Source organism: Scylla paramamosain, unplaced genomic scaffold (genome assembly GCF_035594125.1).
Source record: "Scylla paramamosain isolate STU-SP2022 unplaced genomic scaffold, ASM3559412v1 Contig44, whole genome shotgun sequence".
In the NCBI taxonomy this organism is placed as follows: domain Eukaryota; kingdom Metazoa; phylum Arthropoda; class Malacostraca; order Decapoda; family Portunidae; genus Scylla; species Scylla paramamosain.
Genome location: NW_026973709.1, coordinates 202,501 through 222,182, shown reverse-complemented (window position 1 = coordinate 222,182; position 19,682 = coordinate 202,501). Strand labels below are relative to the sequence as shown.

Below are 19,682 nucleotides of genomic sequence, written 5' to 3'. Positions count from 1 at the left end.
TTTTTCCCTTTCTTCCAAGTTCATATCTCTTTTTACCCAAATATTTTTGTATTCTGAACTTCCAGCCAGCTTCCTGATTCTCACTAGGATCTGCCGTATTGCAACTTGGGATCTCATTCTCACTTTTAATGGTCTTTTACCTCCCTCACTATATTTTCCAATTCTATATGCCTCTTCCACTTCTCGTTCCAGTCCCTGTTCCTCATCTTGGACCATTGTAATAATTTTCCTTACCAGTTCCTTCTCTTCCATCTCTCAGATTTAACTGGGTTTTCTTCTCTTGCAGTCCATGTGTGTGTGTGTGTGTGTGTGTGTGTGTGTGTGTGTGTGTGTGTGTGTGTGTGTGTGTTGCTTTGTATGGGCCACTACATATGTGATTACCAGTCTGGTATACAGAAAGATAGATAGATTATTATTGCTGCTGCTGCTGCTGCTGCTGCTGCTGCTGCTGCTGCTGTATATAGATAAATAGATAGATTTTACTTTTTTTTTCCTTTTTTTTTTACTCCAGAGAAGGTAGAAAGATACCCATAACAATATATTTTACTTTGCTCCAGAAAATATAGGAATGTACCTATAACAATTTCCTAAAGCTGTTTTCCCATCCAGGTGGTATGAGCACTGGGACAAGATGAAGAGAGTACGCAGCAAGTTTGTGGATGTTTTGCGGCTGCACGTGCGGGGTGGAGCGGGGGGCATGGGTCTGCCGCGCCTCGGGGGAGTGGGAGGCGCAGGGGGTGATGTGTATGTGGAGGGGAAGGAAGGTGAAGCATGGAGACACTGTGTCTGTTGTGATGGGAAGTGACATAGAGAGATTATGTTTGTTATGACAGGAAGTGAGGCTTGGCATTTAAACACTGTTATGACAGGGAATGAGGCTTGGAAACTTCCTTCTCACCCTGCTCTCTCTCTCACAGACCACTTCTCACCCTGCTCTCCCTCTCATAGACCACTTCTCACCCTGTTTCCCTCTCACAGACCACTTCTCATTCTGCTCTCCCTCTCACAGACCACTTCTCACCCTGCTCTCCCTCTCACAGACCACTTCTCACCCTGCTCTCCCTCACACAGACCACTTCTCACCCTGCTCTCCCTCTCACAGACCACTTCTCACCCTGCTCTCCCTCTCACAGACCACTTCTCACCCTGCTCTCCCTCTCACAGACCACTTCTCACCCTGCTCTCCCTCTCACAGACCACTTCTCACCCTGCTCTCTCTCACACAGACCACTTCTCACCCTGCTCTCCCTCTCACAGACCACTTCTCACCCTGCTCTCCCTCTCACAGACCACTTCTCACCCTGCTCTCCCTCCCACAGACCACTTCTCACCCTGCTCTCCCTCTCACAGACCATTTCTTGCCCTGCTCTCCCTCTCACAGACCACTTCTCATCCTGCTCTCCCTCTCATAGACCACTTCTCACCCTGCTCTCCCTCTCACAGACCACTTCTCACACTGCCCTCTCTCACAGACCACTTCTCACCCTGCTCTCCCTCTCACAGACCACTTCTCACCCTGCTCTCCATCTCACAGACCACATCCCTCTTACCCTGCTCTCTCTGTCTCTCTCTTTCCCTCACAGGCCACAGTCTGCTGAAGCTGTGCAAGGCTCAGCCAGACCAGCGGTGGGTTGGGGCAGCTGGCATGGACAGTTACAAGTATCGCATCTGTGGGGAGGCTGGCGCTGAGCTGATCATTCCTGTCCCTACAGGCACCACCGTCTGGCTCGAGCAGCACCAGAAATTGCTGGGTGAGAATGCCACTCTCACCTTTTTCCTGATGGCACTCTCACTCTTTTCCTTTTTCACCCTGTCTTTATTTTCTCTTTGATCTCTTGTTAGAATTTTTTTTTTATTGACAGGAAAGAATTGGTTCTGAAATAGACTGGTGGATGAATGGAATGGACTCAGTAATCAGTTGTTAGTGTATATGTATGTATGTGTGTGTGTGTGTAGGATGGTTAAGCTGTAATCAGTAGAAATATTTCCCTAAGTTAAGGTGTGATTTTTATCTTTTCTTCCTTTTTTTTTTTTTTTTTTCAGGTGAGATAAACTGTGCAGGAGACAAGGTGTTGGTGGCTTGAGGTGGGCAGAGCAGCAACCCCAGCAACCAGTACAATGGGCAGAAGGGACAGGTGGGTACTGGTGGGACATCAGGAACACTGGCACTTCCTTGGCTTATTTATTTATTGATTGATTGATTTTCATGTAAGTGGGGCACTGGCCAACAGCAACAAAAGGTTAAAAAGAAAAAAAAAAGTCTCACTAGAATGCCAGTCCCTAAAGAGAGGTCAAAAAGGATCATCGATAATTGGAGGACAAGTGTCTTGAAATGGAAATCCCCTCTCATACTTGTGAAATGTACTCTGTGCATGGACAGATAAGGCACCTGTGCAAAGTTAGCAGCTGTGGGGGTGAGAAAAACTATGTACAAACCTGCTGGCTTCTTGCACTACCCCCTTTTGATGATGTGTTCTCATGTTCCTATGTTCTCGCATCCACAGGGACACATTGTGAAGCTGAAACTGAAGCTGTTGGCTGATGTGGGTCTGGTGGGCTTCTCTAACGCTGGCAACAGCATTAGGGAAGCCTGAGGAACAGTGGTGTTCCTCAGGGTTCTGTCCTGTCACCCACTCTTCTTATTATTCATTAATGATCTTCTAAACCAAACTTCTTGTCCTATCCACTCCTACGCTGATGATACCACCCTGCACTTTTCCACATCTTTTCATAGACGTCCAACCCTTCAGGAGGTAAACATTTCACGCAGGGAAGCCACAGAACGCCTGACTTCTGATCTTTCTAAAATTTCTGATTGGGGCAGAGCAAACTTGGTATTGTTCAATGCCTCAAAAACTCAATTCCTCCATCTTTCAACTCGACATAACCTTCCAGACAACTATCCCCTTTTCTTCAGTGACACTCAATTGCCCCCCTCTTCTACACTGAACATCCTCGGTCTGTCCTTTACTTATAATCTGAACTGGAAACTTCACATCTCATCTCTAGCTAAAACAGCCTCTATGAAGTTAGGTATTCTGAGATGTCTCCGCCAGTTTTTCTCATCCCTCAGCTGCTAACTCTGTACAAGGGCCTTATCTGTCCATGTATGGGGTATGCTTCACATGTCCAGGGGGTTCCACTCATACTGCTCTTCTAGACAGGGTGGAATCAAAAGCTTTTCATCTCATCAACTCCTCTCCTCTAACTGACTGTCTTCAGCCTCTCTCTCACCGCCACAATGTTGCATATCTAGCTGTCTTCTACTGCTATTTTCATGCTAACTGCTCTTCTGATCTTGCTAACTGTATGCCTCCCTTCCTCCCACAGCCTCGCTGCACAAGACTTTCTTCTTTCTCTCACCCCTGTTCTGTCCACCTCTCTAATGCAAGAGTTAACCAGTATTCTCAATCATTCGTCCCTTTCTCTGGTAAACTCTGGAACTCCCTGCCTGCTTCTGTATTTCCACCTTCCTATGACTTGAATTCCTTCAAGAGGGAGGTTTCAAGACACTTATTCATCAATTTTTGACTACTGCTTTGATCCTTTTATGGGACTGGCATTTCAGTGGCCATTTTTTTTTATTGGATTTTTGTTGCCCTTGGCCAGTGTCCCTCCTACATTAAAAAAAAAAAAAAGTCCACACTGCTGTGGGCCATCTCCAGCGCCAGACCCAAGGTGGCCAGCTACCCCTGTCAGTGTTCTGCACCTCTCTCTCCTTGTTCACATCATCTCCACTTTGCTCTGCCTCATGTTTGCTTGATTTTTTGACTGCACTGCTCATTGCCTTTAGTTTATACTGTTTCATGTCTTCTCTATATGTACTCTCTCTCTCTCTCTCTCTCTCTCTCTCTCTCTCTCTCTCTCTCTCTCTCTCTCTCTCTCTCTCTCTCTCTCTCTCTCTCTCTCTCTCTCTCTCTCTCTCTCTCTCTCTCTCTCTCTCTGTCCATGAATATGTCTGTCTGTGTGTGTGTCACCACACTTCAGGGCAGAAGTATTGCCATAGTTCACACAATTCATCATTTTCATCCCTGCCTGTGAGTCACAGCCTGCTCAAGGAAACATAGAACCATTCCCAAGACTAGACAAGCTTCACTATGAATATTCTTCATGCCTCTACTTTGCTAATCTGTCTTGGGCTCATGAAAGTTATGTAGAAGGTACTCTTTTAGGTACAAGTCATTGCTTCAGAAACATCATTAGTGCCATGTAATAAAACTGAAGACAGGAATTAATGACAGGAGAAGCATATAAAAAAATAATTCAATGAAATATACTATTATTATTATTATTATTAGTAGTAGTAGTAGTAGTAGTAGTAGTACATTTTATTTTATTTTATGAATTTAATTTTATTTAGATTGATTATTATTATTATTGTTATCATCATTATTATTATTATTATTACATATTATTTCTCCTTATCAGCATAGACAATATTGTGAGATGGAGGCAGTTGGCCAAGTGAATAAGTAAGTTTGGATAACCTGACTCAAGGTTTGTTATGTTCACTTTAAGACAAGAACATCATTCATTGCATAACTCAGGTCAAGGGCAAAAGGAAGTCAGGTGCTTGTAAACTTTACCTTAATATAATGAACAATTTATAGCAAACAAAGCTGCCTATTGAAAAATGAAAGGATAGACAGGCCAGCAGATGTTACATCACGGCAGTCTGACAAACAGATCAAGTACTCTCATGATTCACTACTAGACTAGCAACAGTCACTTGTTATTCCACTTGTCACCAATACACTCCTCCCTCCAACAGGAAATAATAACATACACCATAAACTCACAATGGTTGATAATCACTGACAAACCACAAAGCACTTCACCAAAACCACCACCACAAAACAGCATTAAATAACATAACTGCTCTCACTGAATAAACCAAGACAAGTATCATGAAAACTGAAGGTACATGTACTTATCCACTGCATAGAGTGTAGCAGTCCCAAGCAGAGGCACAACACAGCTCACTACAGCCCACCAAGAATGTCTGTCAGCTTTACCTCCGGCCTGTGCCTAGGTTAAGCCCACCTGGGCCTGGCATGTACATTTCCATTGGCCAGCCACAATTCATCCCAAGCTTATGACCTGATTCCAACTTTGGTTAACTGGGAACTTGTAACAATAGATAGATAGATAGATAGATAAATATATTATTATTATTATTATTATTATTATTATTATTATTATTATTATTATTATTATTATTATTAAAATAGTACAGATACAACATATCAGACAAACACAAAATGCAAAATCAACTGAAGAGAAACAAAACAGCACATTACAAGCCTAATTTTATGCAGCTTTCTTGAAATAACTCATCATTTGAATTTCTAACTACTTTGTACCCTCCGATGACGCTGCAGCCGACCCTGGGTGTGGTGAAGTACAGTGACATGCGGCGGCTGACCATCGCTGATCTGCAGGGACTCATCGAGGGTGCCTACTCCAACATGGGGATGGGGCACCGCTTCCTGTGCCACGTGGAGTGGACACACTTCCTCCTCTTTGTGGTAGACATCAACAGCTTCCGGCTGTCACCCAAACACCCATACTGTTCACCCACCGAGAATGTCATGCTGGTCAACAAGGTGAGTGTGTGGGTGCCCAGTGCCCTGCAGGGGTGTGTGGGGCTGAGGAACTGAGGGTGAATGTGATGTCTGTGTGTTTACAGTTTTGACTTGCTGTTGTGTTGTGTTGATTGGCAGCTTTACTCTCATTCTAACTAATAGGAGAGTTATTTGCTAGTGCTCTTAATACTGATTCTGTGCATTTATGGTTGTATGTGGACAAAATGCTTTAGTTTTGATTCTGTTTTTGTCAATTTATGACTTGGTGTTGGAACAGAACTCCATCATAACTTGGGGAAACTCTGTACAGTGTTGACATCTAGCCTACAATGAGTGCCTGGCTTGTGGCTTCCTTGGGGATGTCAGACACACCCTGCTGGTAAACGCATGGATGTGAATTTGTGATCCCAAGTTTGAGTCATGTTGGAAACTGAGTCTTTGTGGCAGTGACAGGACAGTCGGTTGACCAAAATCCACTCAGGTCATGATGACCACCTCGGCCTGAGTGGTAACGTGTCAGACTCATGTTTCTGTGAATCCTGACAAAGGCGTGATCTCCTGTGAAACCCTCTCCTGGTTGATTCATCCTGCCACATCCTGTCTCCAGACCAGTGTCTCAGAGTCTGCATGATGCCCCAAGGCATGACATCACAGGGACAGCCTGTCATGTACTTACCCTTCACTCAAACACACACACACACACACACACACACACACACACACACACACACACACACACACACACACACACACACACACACACACACACACACACACACACACACACACACACACACACACACACACACACACACACACACACACACACACACACACACTACACACACACACACACACACTGTCTTCATCTTTACTTTAATTAGTGTAGTTTATGACAAACACCTCCCCACAAAAAAAAAAAAAAAAAAAAGGCCAACAGATCTGCTACTCTTTATCCTCTTTTGAGTTAATTTGTACCTTATCACAAGCATCGTCATGAGGGCCAAGAAATCCACTGCTCTTTTTTTCCTGTTCCTTTGTACCTTACCACAAAGTCTCATAAGGGCCAAGAAATCTGCTGCTCTTTTACCTTCATTTATATTCCTTTGTAGTTACTCCTCCACACCTGTACACACAGGAGTTGGAGCTGTATTCACCTGACCTGCTGAGTAAGCCAGCACTCCTTATGGTGAATAAGATGGACTCCCCCAATGCTGAGTCTTGCCTGCAGGAACTCCTTCACAACTTTAAGAGGATGGAGGATGAGTACATGGGAACATAAGAATACAAGGGAAGCTGCAAGAATCTGTCAACCCACAATTGGCATTTCCTGTTAGAAATGCCTTCTGATTTCTACCTATCATCCTCATACCTAAATTTATTTGGTCTTCTTTTAAAAGCTCCATATTGACAGGACATTAACAGCCATAAGAAAATAGGGGAAGCTGCAGGCAGCCATCAGTCCTTAACATGACAATCCCTGTATGAAACATGCCTGCCTATTTCCACCCATCTCCCCCATCCACAAGTTTGTTTAGTTTTCTTTTAAAGCTTCCTAACGACTCAGCACTAACAACCAGATTACTGAGTCTATTCTATTCATCAACCACTATATTTGGAAACTTTTTCCTTTGTATCTCATTTAAAGCTAGCTTTATCAAGCTTGAACCCACTATTTCTTGTCCTATCCTGATCACTGAACCTAAGGATTTTGCTCATGTCATCCTTGTTATATCCCCTAAGTAAAGACTTGAGGGAGGAAGAGAGTAGAGACATCTTTTATCATTATCTTTTCATCTCGCTTACTCCTTCATTCCTGTTGGTTTAATATTCTGTGTTTGAAGCACCAAGCCAACTGATTATGTGGGACTGAGATTGTTATAGTTATTTTATACTATATTAGGTGAATACCCTCTCCATTAGGGGCTGATAGGACTAAGAGTGTGAATGATGTGTGTATGAGTGGATGGTGCTTTGTTTGGGCCACCCTGTGTGGGATTGCCAACCTGGTATATGGACAGATGGACAGATAGATACATGGGTCAATAATTTGGAGCTTGGATATGAAGAAAATGTAAAACTAGTGGAGACGTTTCAAAGGACACAGGAAAAAAAGCTGCAGTGTTTTAGCCATGTGAAGAGAAGGAAAGAGTCATATGTCAGGAGAAGTGTGATGGAGATAGAGGTGCAAGGCAGGAGAGCAAGAGGAAAACTAAACCTTATATGGATAGACTGTGTAAGGGAGGACTTGAGACAGAAACAATTGTCAAAGGAAAATATATATGACTATGCTTGGAGGAGAGCTGGCAAGAACAATGACTCTATAGAGACTAGGGAAAAGATATCAAGAAGAAGAAATTATGGAGGTGTAAGAATTAATAAGGGAATTATCGAGGTGTTTGGGCTGTGGGAGGCTGTGGAAGACAGTGCCTGAAAGTCACCAAATTCAGGGTAAACCTTCCACCATGGTCCAGGAAGTCATCAGCCAGTAGAGATGAGTCCAGAGCCTGACATGCCACCACCTAGTAGGAGGGAATGTATTTATAAATTTCTTGAATAGAGTATAGTTGTCTTACAGGGTTAAATGTCTTGTAGGGATTTAAATCCTGCTATATTTACAGTCAGTGCAGGCTGAGGTGATCTGGAAGTCACACCCTGAGCCTCTTTCCCTTCTAATGTGGCTGCTGACTGGTGCTCTCATAATGTTCTTGACACTTCCTCAAATATATTTAAGATATTTTCTATCACCATATTAATTAAACTTTCCCCAAACAGTTTTTTTTTTCATATCAACAGGAAAACGGAGTATTAAACCTTCTGGAAACAAAAATGTGTCAGCAATAATTCAAGTCAAGGATAACATTGAAAATGAAACATAATATTGAAAATGAAAACTGGAATCATGACGCCTCTAGTGGTTGAGTCGTCCCAGTAGTAGTGCAGTGACTCTCCTTCACTAGGAATTACTAAAGACTAGTGTTTCTTATTGTTACTGAAAAAGGACAGAATATATTTTCTATCTTAGTTTAAGTAAATTAAATAGATGAAAGAATTTTTGCCTTTGTCTTTTCACGAAATAAGCCTCACTGGCTTTTGAAGTGAGAGTAATGAGCTCATTATAATTATTTAGTGAAGCATTCTCCAAAGTAAAGTCCTCTCTTTTGTAAAGAATTTCCTGTATGATGGAATGATATCACAGCCTGTGTAACACATTCATTACCTGGTCAACCTACTGTGGGAGGGAACATTGCTACCATTCCAGTATTTTGTAAAGCGTGTTCATGTTCATCTTTGATTCCTGCACTTACATGTGAATCTTTCCTGTAAATTGAAAATGTTTTTAATGCCTTTCTGCACTAAGTGACGTTTCACATGAAGACATTTTGATGCATGCATTCTGTTCATAAGAGGGTCTCAAGTGACAGTCATAGTAATGATCACTGGACTGATGACTGACGTCTGGGAATGTCAAAATGGTGACTAAGGATGTCAGACTATTGACTGGAGACTGGTGACTAAGAATTTCAGAGTAGACTGGTGACTTAGGATGTCATTTAGGATAGTGAGTAATGATGAGGATCTTGATTGATGAGTGGTGACTGAGGAGTGTGATTGGTGACTGGTGATTGAAGGTGTGTCATGGGTGACTTTATGTATTTGACTGGTAAAATAGAATGTCTCTTAGGATAATGAATACTGACCATGATTTTTGACTGGTGAGTGGTGGTGTTCCTGGGTGGTGTTAACAACTGGTGTTCCTCACAGACTATGTGTTGTGTTGCTCCTGTGGTGCCAAACTCACGGAGAACTCATGGGATAACTTTGTAAACATCTCCATTCCACTGTCTGAGGCATCCCAGCTGGTGACCATCCTGGGACACCCCCACCTCATGGTCCAGACCCTCAGGAACCCTGCTGACCTTGCTTTTGACTTGGTGACTGTCAGGAGTGGGCTGCTCAGGAGTGGGAGAGGTGAGTTGCACTCAAACATGTGTTTTGTTAGTTATGTGTTTGTTCCTGACCTCTAATCCTTCTGCTTATATTGTCATCCTCTCTTCTCCATTGGGCTCCTCCAATCACAGTCTCATATCTGCATCTTGTCCTATTGCTCCAATCCCTCCTCAGGATCCTCCTAAGCAGAGGTGCCTCTGGCATTTTGTCTCTGCTAGTTGGGGGACCTGATGAGGTATTTTGCTGATTTTCCCTGGAATGGCCACAGCTTCCATGTCAGAGACCAGGGGTGCGTTAAGTTAAGTGACTTGGGTTACCCGGGTCACCCAGTTCTCAACTGAACGCTCTCTGCATGACTCGGGTGACTCGGGTGATTTGGGTTACCCAAACCGAGGAGGTGGTGTGCTCTGTGCTTTGATATCACAGCAAAAATGGCCACCCAACCATACTTATATTGGTGTTATACATGCTTAGTTATTGTGCATAGTGCAGGGAGGCTCCCTTACTTTGAAGAACCTTGCTCCAGTTGTCATTGTGGGTGTAAAGTTTTCTGAACACTTCTTCTATCAGTCAGTGTTTCTCAGTGGTGCAAGACTGATACTTTTTTCCTTTACATGATATTTGAGCCAGATACCAAAGTTAGCTGATAGCTTATTTTCCATTAGATGATATTTGAACCAGAAACCAAAGTTAGTTGATATGAACTGATTTTCCTTGAACCAGAGACCAGATCCACCTGACTGCTTTTTTTTTCTTTTCCAGGATATTTGAACCAGAAACCAAAGCCAGCACAACACACTTCAAAGCTTCCTTGGAGGGTTTCTATGGACTCATTCTAGAGAAACTGGTCACTGAGAAATGTAAGTATGCAAAAGTTGGAACAGAATTTATTAGCTAATATTTACCTTTGAAGTATGATGTTGTAGTGGTCAGAATGTTTGCTTCTATCTTGTTGGAGTTGTGTTCAGTTTGCATTCAGTTTGCAGTGTGTCCAAGTAACTGCAGTTGGTGTATGCATAGCTGATGTAGAAGCTGTGCCTGCTGCCTCCTTCCTTCTTTTAATGGTGCACCCTTAAATCTTGCCATCACCTAAAATTTTGCACTAAAAATATTTGTAATCACCTTTTTGGTCAGCTTTGCCCTAAGCTAATTTAAAATATATATATATATATATATATATATATATATATATATATATATATATATATATATATATATATATATATATATATATATATATATATATATATATATATATGAATAAAGAAACTAATAATATCTAGCTATTATCCTTTAGATAAATCATGAAAACAAATAAACAAAAAAAAAATAAAAAAAGGAGGGGCATGTGGTCCATGGAAGAACCACATTAGTGAGTTTACATGAGTGATAGGTTTGTTTCTACAGTTTTCTTAAGGAGTAATACTAAATTATTATTATTGTTTTCCTCGTGATCATTTTTTAATCACCTGAGAGCAAGGCTAAGTGATACAGTGATTGGATGGCATGCGGATGTTGATTGACACTTGAAAATTTTGTCATTGTTTTTGCTGCCAACTTTATAATTCGAAGACTCTCTCTCTCTCTCTCTCTCTCTCTCTCTCTCTCTCTCTCTCTCTCTCTCTCTCTCTCTCTCTCTCTCTCTCTCTCTCTCTCTCTCTCTCTCTCTCTCTCTCTCTCTCTCTCTCTCTCTCTCTCTCTCTCTCTCTAAGTAAAATTAAGTAAAGTAATAGACTGGAAATATTAAAATGTATATATCTTTTATTTATATTGATAAATCATCATTAACAAATAACAGTTTTGTGCTTATGTCTTTTTGAACAGTGCAGTGTCCTAAACACAGAGGCAGGCAGTCTCCCTATTGAAGCAGGCTGAAGCTAAACACTAGAGGCAACAAGATTCAGTCTACTTTTACAGTGTGCAGCTTTACATATAATTACAGAAGTACATGAGACTTACCGTAGGTTAGTTGAAATGTGCTTCGGATTTTGCGAGGCACATCACGTCTGCTAGATGGTAGAGTTCACATGAGATACACTACACTTTGCCACACAGTCAGTCTTTAAAGATACAACTACCCACATGAAATATTATCTCCCAACCCTTCCAGTCCTTGAATTTTTGTTGTGTAAACCAAGAATCATCAATTAACAAAGGGAGGGAGTGGAGGGCATGTGAACTCTACCATCTAGCAGACGTGATGTGCCTCGCAAAATCCGAAGCACATTTCAACTAACCTACGGTAAGTCTCATGTACTTCTGTAATTTTACTTCGGCAAATCACTTGTCTGCTAGATGGTGCCGTTCACATGAGATTTTAAAGTCATGTGGGTGTTGTATGTAAAGGGTTCTGTCAAATTTCACATTTTGTAAATAGGTGTAAATAAAAGTTCCTATTACAAAAACCCCATTGTCATTTATGAAAATAGAACATGATTTTTACTGCTGATAACATTTCAAACCTTACATTATACTGAGCCTGGCACTGCTTCTTGAAAAAGGGTCTATTTCCCCTTGTATATCCTTATTATAATATTTAGCAAATGTGGCTTCCTGCATCCAACCAGCTTTTGCCATGATGGTGGCAGTAGGCACATCCAGTGTCTTGGCCTTAGACACTGACACAGGTCTAATACTACCTGCTGTGTACCTCTTGGTATCAATCCCACACTTACATAACATGGTCTTAAGCCACCTTGCCACCATGTCCTTAGAAACACCCCTATGGGGTTTTATATAACTTATGAGTAGTCTCCCATCTGCATTTCCAGATTCTTTCCTTAGCCTCTCAGTTCTTTCTATATATTCTTTCATAGCCTTAACTACACACAATCTGTAATCCTAAGGATAAGCTTTAAATACAATAGTACGAACATTAAATTTTGGCCTGCATTGCTTGATGTTACCTCCTAACAAAACTGAAACAGATTCTTCTCCAAATGCCATATTCACCAACAATAAGTGCAAAGTTTGGATCCTGGCTGCTTGTGTCATTGCCATCAGCATCACCATTTTTAGCGATAAGTCTTTCAGTGTTAGGCTGTGTAGTGGTTCCATGAGTCTTATCTTTTGTAATACAAGTTTCACATCCCAGGTCGTTGCGTACCTGGGTGTAGAAGGGCGTAAGTTGAAGACTCCCCGCAGAAATCTGTTGACAAGTGGGTGATTGCCCGTTCTGCAGCCTTCCACCATAATTCCTATTGCAGATAGAGTCCCTCTCACCGTGTTAATGCTTTCATAACCCACATTCCTTTGAAAGTTACGAGACAGAAAGTTTAATATATCTGCTATAGATGGTGCAATGGGATTAATGTTCCCTCTACTACAAAAGAGTGCCCACCTCTTGATGTGAGTGTTGTATTGTCTACCTGTTGCTGGTTTCCAAGAGGCCATAATGATTTCCGTACCTTCTTTAGATATGCCACGTTCTCCAAGTTGTTTCCGGACAACTGACAAGCCATCAGATTTGTGTGTTTCATTATTGGGTGTTCCTCAGCAGTTGACGGATGCATTAGCACATTTTTCCTTCTCTGTATGACCCGAGGGTCGTCTACTAGCATCCGAAGGAGCACCCCCATCCACGGTTGTGATGGCCAAAGTGGCACTATGATCCATCCTCTGGTCCTTTCCTCCCTTAACTTCAGCAGACATCTAGAGATCAGAGAGAAGGGAGGAAAGAGGTAAACCAATTTAAATTTAGCCCACGGAATTGTAACTGCATCAATATATGCAGCCTCTGGATCTGGTGTCCATGCACAGAATGGAGTCATTTGTTTGTTCAAACGTGAAGCGAATAGGTCTATACAAGGATTCCCAAATATAGAAGACAATTCCTCAAATATCATCTCATTCAGCTGCCACTCATGTCCGTCATTAAAGTAATGTGATGCCTTGTCGGCCATGACGTTACATTTGCCTGGTATGTGGGAAGCTGTCACCCATACCCCATTACTAAGACACCATTCCCAGATGTTCCTATAAAAAAATGTCATCACAAACTATTGACTTAACACCTCCCATCTCATTCACGTAATTAATCGCTGTGGTGTTATCACATAATGTGTAAACCTCTAAGGAGATGTGTAAAAGATCTCAATGAGAATAACATAGCCAATAATTCACGCATTAATGTGCGAACGCACCTCTTCAGGGGACCATCTGCCATTGGTAGTGATGCTATTTTGGCAACCTGCCCATCCTAGATTTTAAGCATCTGTGAACAACTCAGTATCTGGTGCATTTCTGAATATTTTCCTGTTTTGACTCTCCAATTCCTTAATCCACCAGTTTAAATCTGTTCTAATCTCCTCTGTAATGTTCATCCATCTATTAAAGTCTCCACATGCCTCTTCCAAAGCCTTGATCTTTGCTCTTTCCATCCTCCTATAGTGCATCTTCCCCATCTCTACAGCTGGGATTGCTGCCACCAGCAGGCCAATCACTCTTGCCACAATTCTAATTTTTTCTTTGTCTATTGACTAAAAGAGAGTAATGCTGTATAATCTCATCCCTCCTACCCGCCGGCAAGGTAACTGTCATGGCCACCAAATCTATCACGTTACCTAAATACTCAATACGCGTAGTGGGACTTAAAACAGATTTCTCCACATTTATGCAGAAACCTACACTCTGCAACAACTGAATGTTGTCATTCATGCAATCAAAACATCTCGGCAAAGAGCTACTATACAGAAGCGTATCATCAATATAACTAGTGATGTTGTGGCTTTTATGCCTAAGTGTAGAGAAAACTGGCTTCAGAAGTTTTGTAAATAGACGAGGACCATCCGAAAACCCGTTAGGTAGACGTGAACTGGTAAATCTTATCCAACCATCTAAAACACAGATATTTTTGTTGTTCCTCTGCAATTTTTACTGAATAATAGGCTTTCTTAAGGTCTATAGAAGCCATATAATCTCCTTGACTAAGCAACTGTAATACTTGTTCAAAATTTTCTATTTTAAAATGAGTATATTCTACATGCCTGTTCAGTTTTCAAGATTTAACACCATCCTATAATCCCCTGTCTTATTCTTCCTCAGAAAAACTGGTGAAAGTATTTGTTGATCCTGTCCATGTGTCTCTATGATGGCCTTTATCTCTAACAATTTTTTAACCTCCTAATGCATAATCAGTTTATCTTCCTCACTAAAGACATACTGTATATCCTCTCTAAATAAATATCCGATATTAGCTTCATCTATATTCAGATGACAATGTTCCACCATATCCAAAATGAACAGGTCACTTGTAATCACATGCCATTTATTGATAAACTTGTGAAGTTGCCCAGCCTCAAATTGTTCTTTCACCTGGGTTAATGCCGGGGGATATGTTGACCCCAGCCTCTCACGTTTTTTGTTGTCCAAGCTTGAGCAGGGTAGGAGCGCCTGTGTTCACCACTGGAGGGCATCCTGCGAAAACCATATGGCTGATATCTGGATGGGAATCCACAGGAGGAGGCCTTGGCAAAAAAGTTACATTGTTTACCTCCACCAAATCTGCCACTGCTTGCAGTCCAAGATGTAGGCTTCTTAAAAGTGAATTTAGTTTTCAGCCTTTCTGCCTCCTCAATATTTCTGTTGGCTTGTGACAGGTCATCCCCAAACAATAGACCCATCATGGGAGCCTTGTCAGCACACAAATGAGAATATTTGGGATTAATGTCCCTCTTTATGATATGTTGCCTGTTCAAGTTATTTCTGTAGTGGGCATTACCCAATAATGCTAATGCACCATTGAGCATGGCCACCTCATTTGCAATAATTTGGTGCTCTTCATCACGTGCCACCTTGTCTAGCACAGTAAGCGATTTTACAACAATAGTAGCTGCCTTGGTAATATCTTTTTTCCCACTTCCCTTAAGCGGAAGTCTGCCTTCTTTGCCTCTGCAGGCAGTGCGTCCAGGACCTGTGGGTTGCAATCCATTTGAGTTAATGCATGGCAGTTATTTGGTCTAAATGTCACCTCATCCTCTACAATGGCTTTGTAATCTTCCTGCCTCATGCCATTAATAAACAGGTGGTTCACCATTGCAGCAATTTCCTTGTCAAGTTCTTTTGAGACAGTTTCCATGGGTTCATAATTCTTAGCACCTTGTAACAATATACTATCATGAGGAACATCCCTCTGGATTTCCTCTTCCTCATCACTGTCCTCCCTCAGTGGAGTTCTAAATCCAGAAAATCCTGCCTGTGATTCCTGAGAATCAGGCATCAAAGTATTATTTGACACCTACAGGGGAGCATTGTTATGAACTGCTTTTGACTTCACAGCCCCATTTTCCTTCTTAAGCTTGTCCATGTCTTTCCTCAACTAAATTAAAGCATCCATAATCATGCCCAAAGAAGGCGCATTGCTGTCTTCACCAGCGTATTTTGGAGAAGGGGAAGGTGACCGAGAGTAACTTAACCTCTCATGACGAGTAGAACGGCTCTTAGATCTGGATCTTTCTTCATGTTTACTCCCCTTGTGTAGTCCCTTTACCTTAGCTGAGGTGCGTGGCAAGCTGGTAGTTCTGAATCTCTCAGGACTGGGGCAAGCATCAGAAGGCGTCCTAGACATGGCGGCTAATGTTAACAATATGCCACCCCTTTTAACAGCAGTTCCTTTTATAACCCCACGGGTGCCTTAACCTCACACACAGGGTAACTTTAAATCAAAAACTCCTTCCTTATAATAATCTGGGAAGTCAAATGCCCCCAGGCTTGTAAATAAGGCAATATTCCTCTTGCCCCAATAATGGGTAACAAGATGGAACCATCTCGCACCTATGTCGGCTCACGAGTGCCCAAATATTGTTATATATATATATATATATATATAGCATAAAATATTTGCCAATAATCCGCCTTATACCAAGTAACGGATATCATATAACCAATAATCCGCCCTTATACAAGGTAACAGATATTTATAGTCCATAATCCGCCCTTAAATCAGGTAACGGATTCAAGTAGGCAACACTCCGCCCTTATCAGGTAACGGATATCCATAGGCAATACTCCGCCCTATAATCAGGTAACGGATAACTCAAGACAATATTCCATCCTTATAACAGGTAATGGAAACCATAATACACAATCCAAACAAGAAAACTAATATTCCTATCACTCCTCGATAACAGAAGTCATAACAACAGAACAGGAGGCAGGACCGACGTCCGTCTTGTGTGGTGTCTGCGTAGTAACTGACTGTGTGGCAGTGTAGTGTATCTCATGTGAACGGCACCATCTAGCAGACAAGTGATTTGCCGAAGTAAAATTTGTAGCATTGGTTGCCTCTTCCAGCTTTTCATTGTTGCCTTCCCATTCTTCACTTGATCCAGGTCAGATGTATTATTTCCACATGTGTTTTGCAGACACCACCTCTATTACAGTTCATTTCCTTCTCTCACCTGCTCTCACATTACATGCTGCAGCCCCACACAGTGCTGTTTTTTTTTTTTTTTTTTTTTTTATGTAGGAAGGGCACTGGCCAAGGGCAACAAAAATCTAATAAAAAAATGCCCACTGAAATGCCAGTCCCATAAAAGGGTCAAAGCAGTGGTCAAAAATTGATGGATAAGTGTCTTGAAACCTCCCTCTTGAAGGAATTCAAGTCATAGGAAGATGGAAATACAGAAGCAGGCAGGGAGTTCCAGAGTTTACCAGAGAAAGGGATGAATGATTGAGAATACTGGTTAACTCTTGCGTTAGAGAGGTGGACAGAATAGGGGTGAGAGAAAGAAGAAAGTCTTGTGCAGCGAGGCTGCGGAAGGAGGGGAGGCATGCAGTTAGCAAGATCAGAAGAGCAGTTAGCATGAAAATAGCGGTAGAAGACAGCTAGATATGCAACATTGCGGCGATGAGAGAGAGGCTGAAGACAGTCAGTTAGAGGAGAGGAGTTGATGAGATGAAAATCTTTTGATTCCACCCTGTCTAGAAGAGCAGTTTCAGTGGAACCCCGCCAGACATGTGAAGCATACTCCATACATGGACGGATAAGGCCCTTGTACAGAGTTAGCAGCTGGGGGGGTGAGAAAAACTGGCGGAGACGTCTCAGAACACCTAACTTCATAGAAGCTGTTTTAGCTAGAGATGAGATGTGAAGTTTCCAGTTCAGATTATAAGTAAAGGACAGACTGAGGATGTTCAGTGTAGAAGAGGGGGACAATTGAGTGTCATTGAAGAAGAGGGGATAGTTGTCTTGGAAGGATGTGTCGAGTTGATAGATGGAGGAATTGAGTTTTTGAGGCATTGAACAATACCAAGTTTGCTCTGCCCCAATCAGAAATTTTAGAAAGATCAGAAGTCAGGCGTTCTGTGGCTTCCCTGCGTGAAATGTTTACCTCCTGAAGGGTTGGACGTCTATGAAAAGACGTGGAAAAGTGCAGGGTGGTATCACCAGCGTAGGAGTGGATAGGACAAGAAGTTTGGTTTAGATCATTAATGAATAATAAGAAGAGAGTGGGTGACAGGACAGAACCCTGAGGAACACCACTGTTAATAGATTTAGGAGAAGAACAGTGACCGTCTACCACAGCAGCAATAGAACGGTCAGAAAGGAAACTTGAGATGAAGTTACAGAGAGAAGGATAGAAACCATAGGAGGATAGTTTGGAAATCAAAGCTTTGTGCCAGACTCTATCAAAAGCTTTTGATATGTCCAAGGCAACAGCAAAAGTTTCACCAAAATCTCTAAAAGAGGATGACCAAGACTCAGTAAGGAAAGCCAGAAGATCACCAGTAGAGCGGCCTTGACAGAACCCATACTGGCGATCAGATAGAAGGTTGTGAAGTGATAGATGTTTAAGAATCTTCCTGTTGAGGATAGATTCAAAAACTTTAGATAGGCCGGAAATTAAAGCAATAGGACAGTAGTTTGAGGGATTAGAACGGTCACCCTTTTTAGGAACAGGTTGAATGTAGGCAAACTTCCAGCAAGAAGGAAAGGTAGATGGTGACAGACAGAGCTGAAAGAGTTTGACTAGGCAAGGTGCAAGCACGGAGGCACAGTTTCGGAGAACAATAGGAGGGACCCCATCAGGTCCATAAGCCGTCTGAGGGTTTAGGCCAGCGAGGGCATGGAAAACATCATTGCGAAGAATTTTAATAGGTGGCATGAAGTAGTCAGAGGGTGGAGGAGAGGGAGGAACAAGCCCAGAATCGTCCAAGGTAGTGTTTTTAGCAAAGGTTTGAGCAAAGAGTTCAGCTTTAGGAATAGATGTGATAGCAGTGGTGCCATCTGGTTGAAATAGAAGAGGGAGAGAAGAAGAAGCAAAGTTATTGGAGATTTCTGGCTAGATGCCAGAAATCACGAGGGGAGTTAGATCTTGAAAGGTTTGACATTTTCTGTTAATGAAGGAGTTTTTGGCTAGTTAGAGAACAGACTTGACATGGTTCCGGGCAGAAATATAAAGTGCATGAGATTCTGGTGATGGAAGGCTTAAGTACCTTTTGTGGGCCACCTCTCTATCATGTATAGCACGAGAACAAGCTGTGTTAAACCAAGGTTTAGAAGGTTTAGGACGAGAAAAAGAGTGAGGAATGTACACCTCCATGCCAGACACTATCACCTCTGTTATACGCTCAGCACACAAAGACGGGTCTCTGACACGGAAGCAGTAGTCATTCCAAGGAAAATCAGCAAAATACCTCCTCAGGTCCCCCCAACTAGCAGAGGCAAAACACCAGAGGCACCTTCGCTTAGGGGGATCCTGAGGAGGGATTGGAGTGATAGGACAAGATAAAGATATGAGATTGTGATCGGAGGAGCCCAACGGAGAAGAAAGGGTGACAGCATAAGCAGAAGGATTAGAGGTCAGGAAAAGGTCAAGAATGTTGGGCGTATCTCCAAGACGGTCAGGAATACGAGTAGGGTGTTGCACCAATTGCTTTAGGTCGTGGAGGATAGCAAAGTTGTAGGCTAGTTCACCAGGATGGTCAGTGAAGGGAGAGGAAAGCCAAAGCTGGTGGTGAACATTGAAGTCTCCAAGAATGGAGATCTCTGCAAAAGGGAAGAGGGTCAGAATGTGCTCCACTTTGGAAGTTAAGTAGTCAAAGAATTTCTTATAGTCAGAGGAGTTAGGTGAGAGGTATACAGCACAGATAAATTTAGTATGAGAGTGACTCTGTAGTCGTAGCCAGATGGTGGAAAACTCGGAA

At 42.2% G+C, this 19,682-nt stretch overlaps 2 protein-coding genes across 2 annotated transcripts in view; both read left to right on the top strand.

Annotated features, from left to right (window-relative positions):
• The window catches only part of LOC135098084 (uncharacterized), a 51,433-nt gene that overhangs the window by 26,317 nt on the left and 5,434 nt on the right, over nt 1–19,682 (top strand). Inside the window, exons 3-4 of the mRNA XM_064000294.1 lie at nt 9,351–9,557; nt 10,299–10,396. Of these exons, the coding sequence (XP_063856364.1) occupies nt 9,351–9,557; nt 10,299–10,375 (284 nt within the window). The 3' untranslated portion in view covers nt 10,376–10,396. The remainder of the gene's footprint in view (nt 1–9,350; nt 9,558–10,298; nt 10,397–19,682) is intronic.
• LOC135098087 (DNA-directed RNA polymerase II subunit RPB1-like) lies at nt 771–3,550 on the top strand. Its single transcript, XM_064000296.1, has 3 exons — nt 771–1,751; nt 2,044–2,135; nt 2,505–3,550. Exons 1-2 carry the CDS (start codon nt 818–820, stop codon nt 2,082–2,084), a joined length of 975 nt encoding a protein of 324 aa, XP_063856366.1. The 5' UTR covers nt 771–817; the 3' UTR covers nt 2,085–2,135; nt 2,505–3,550.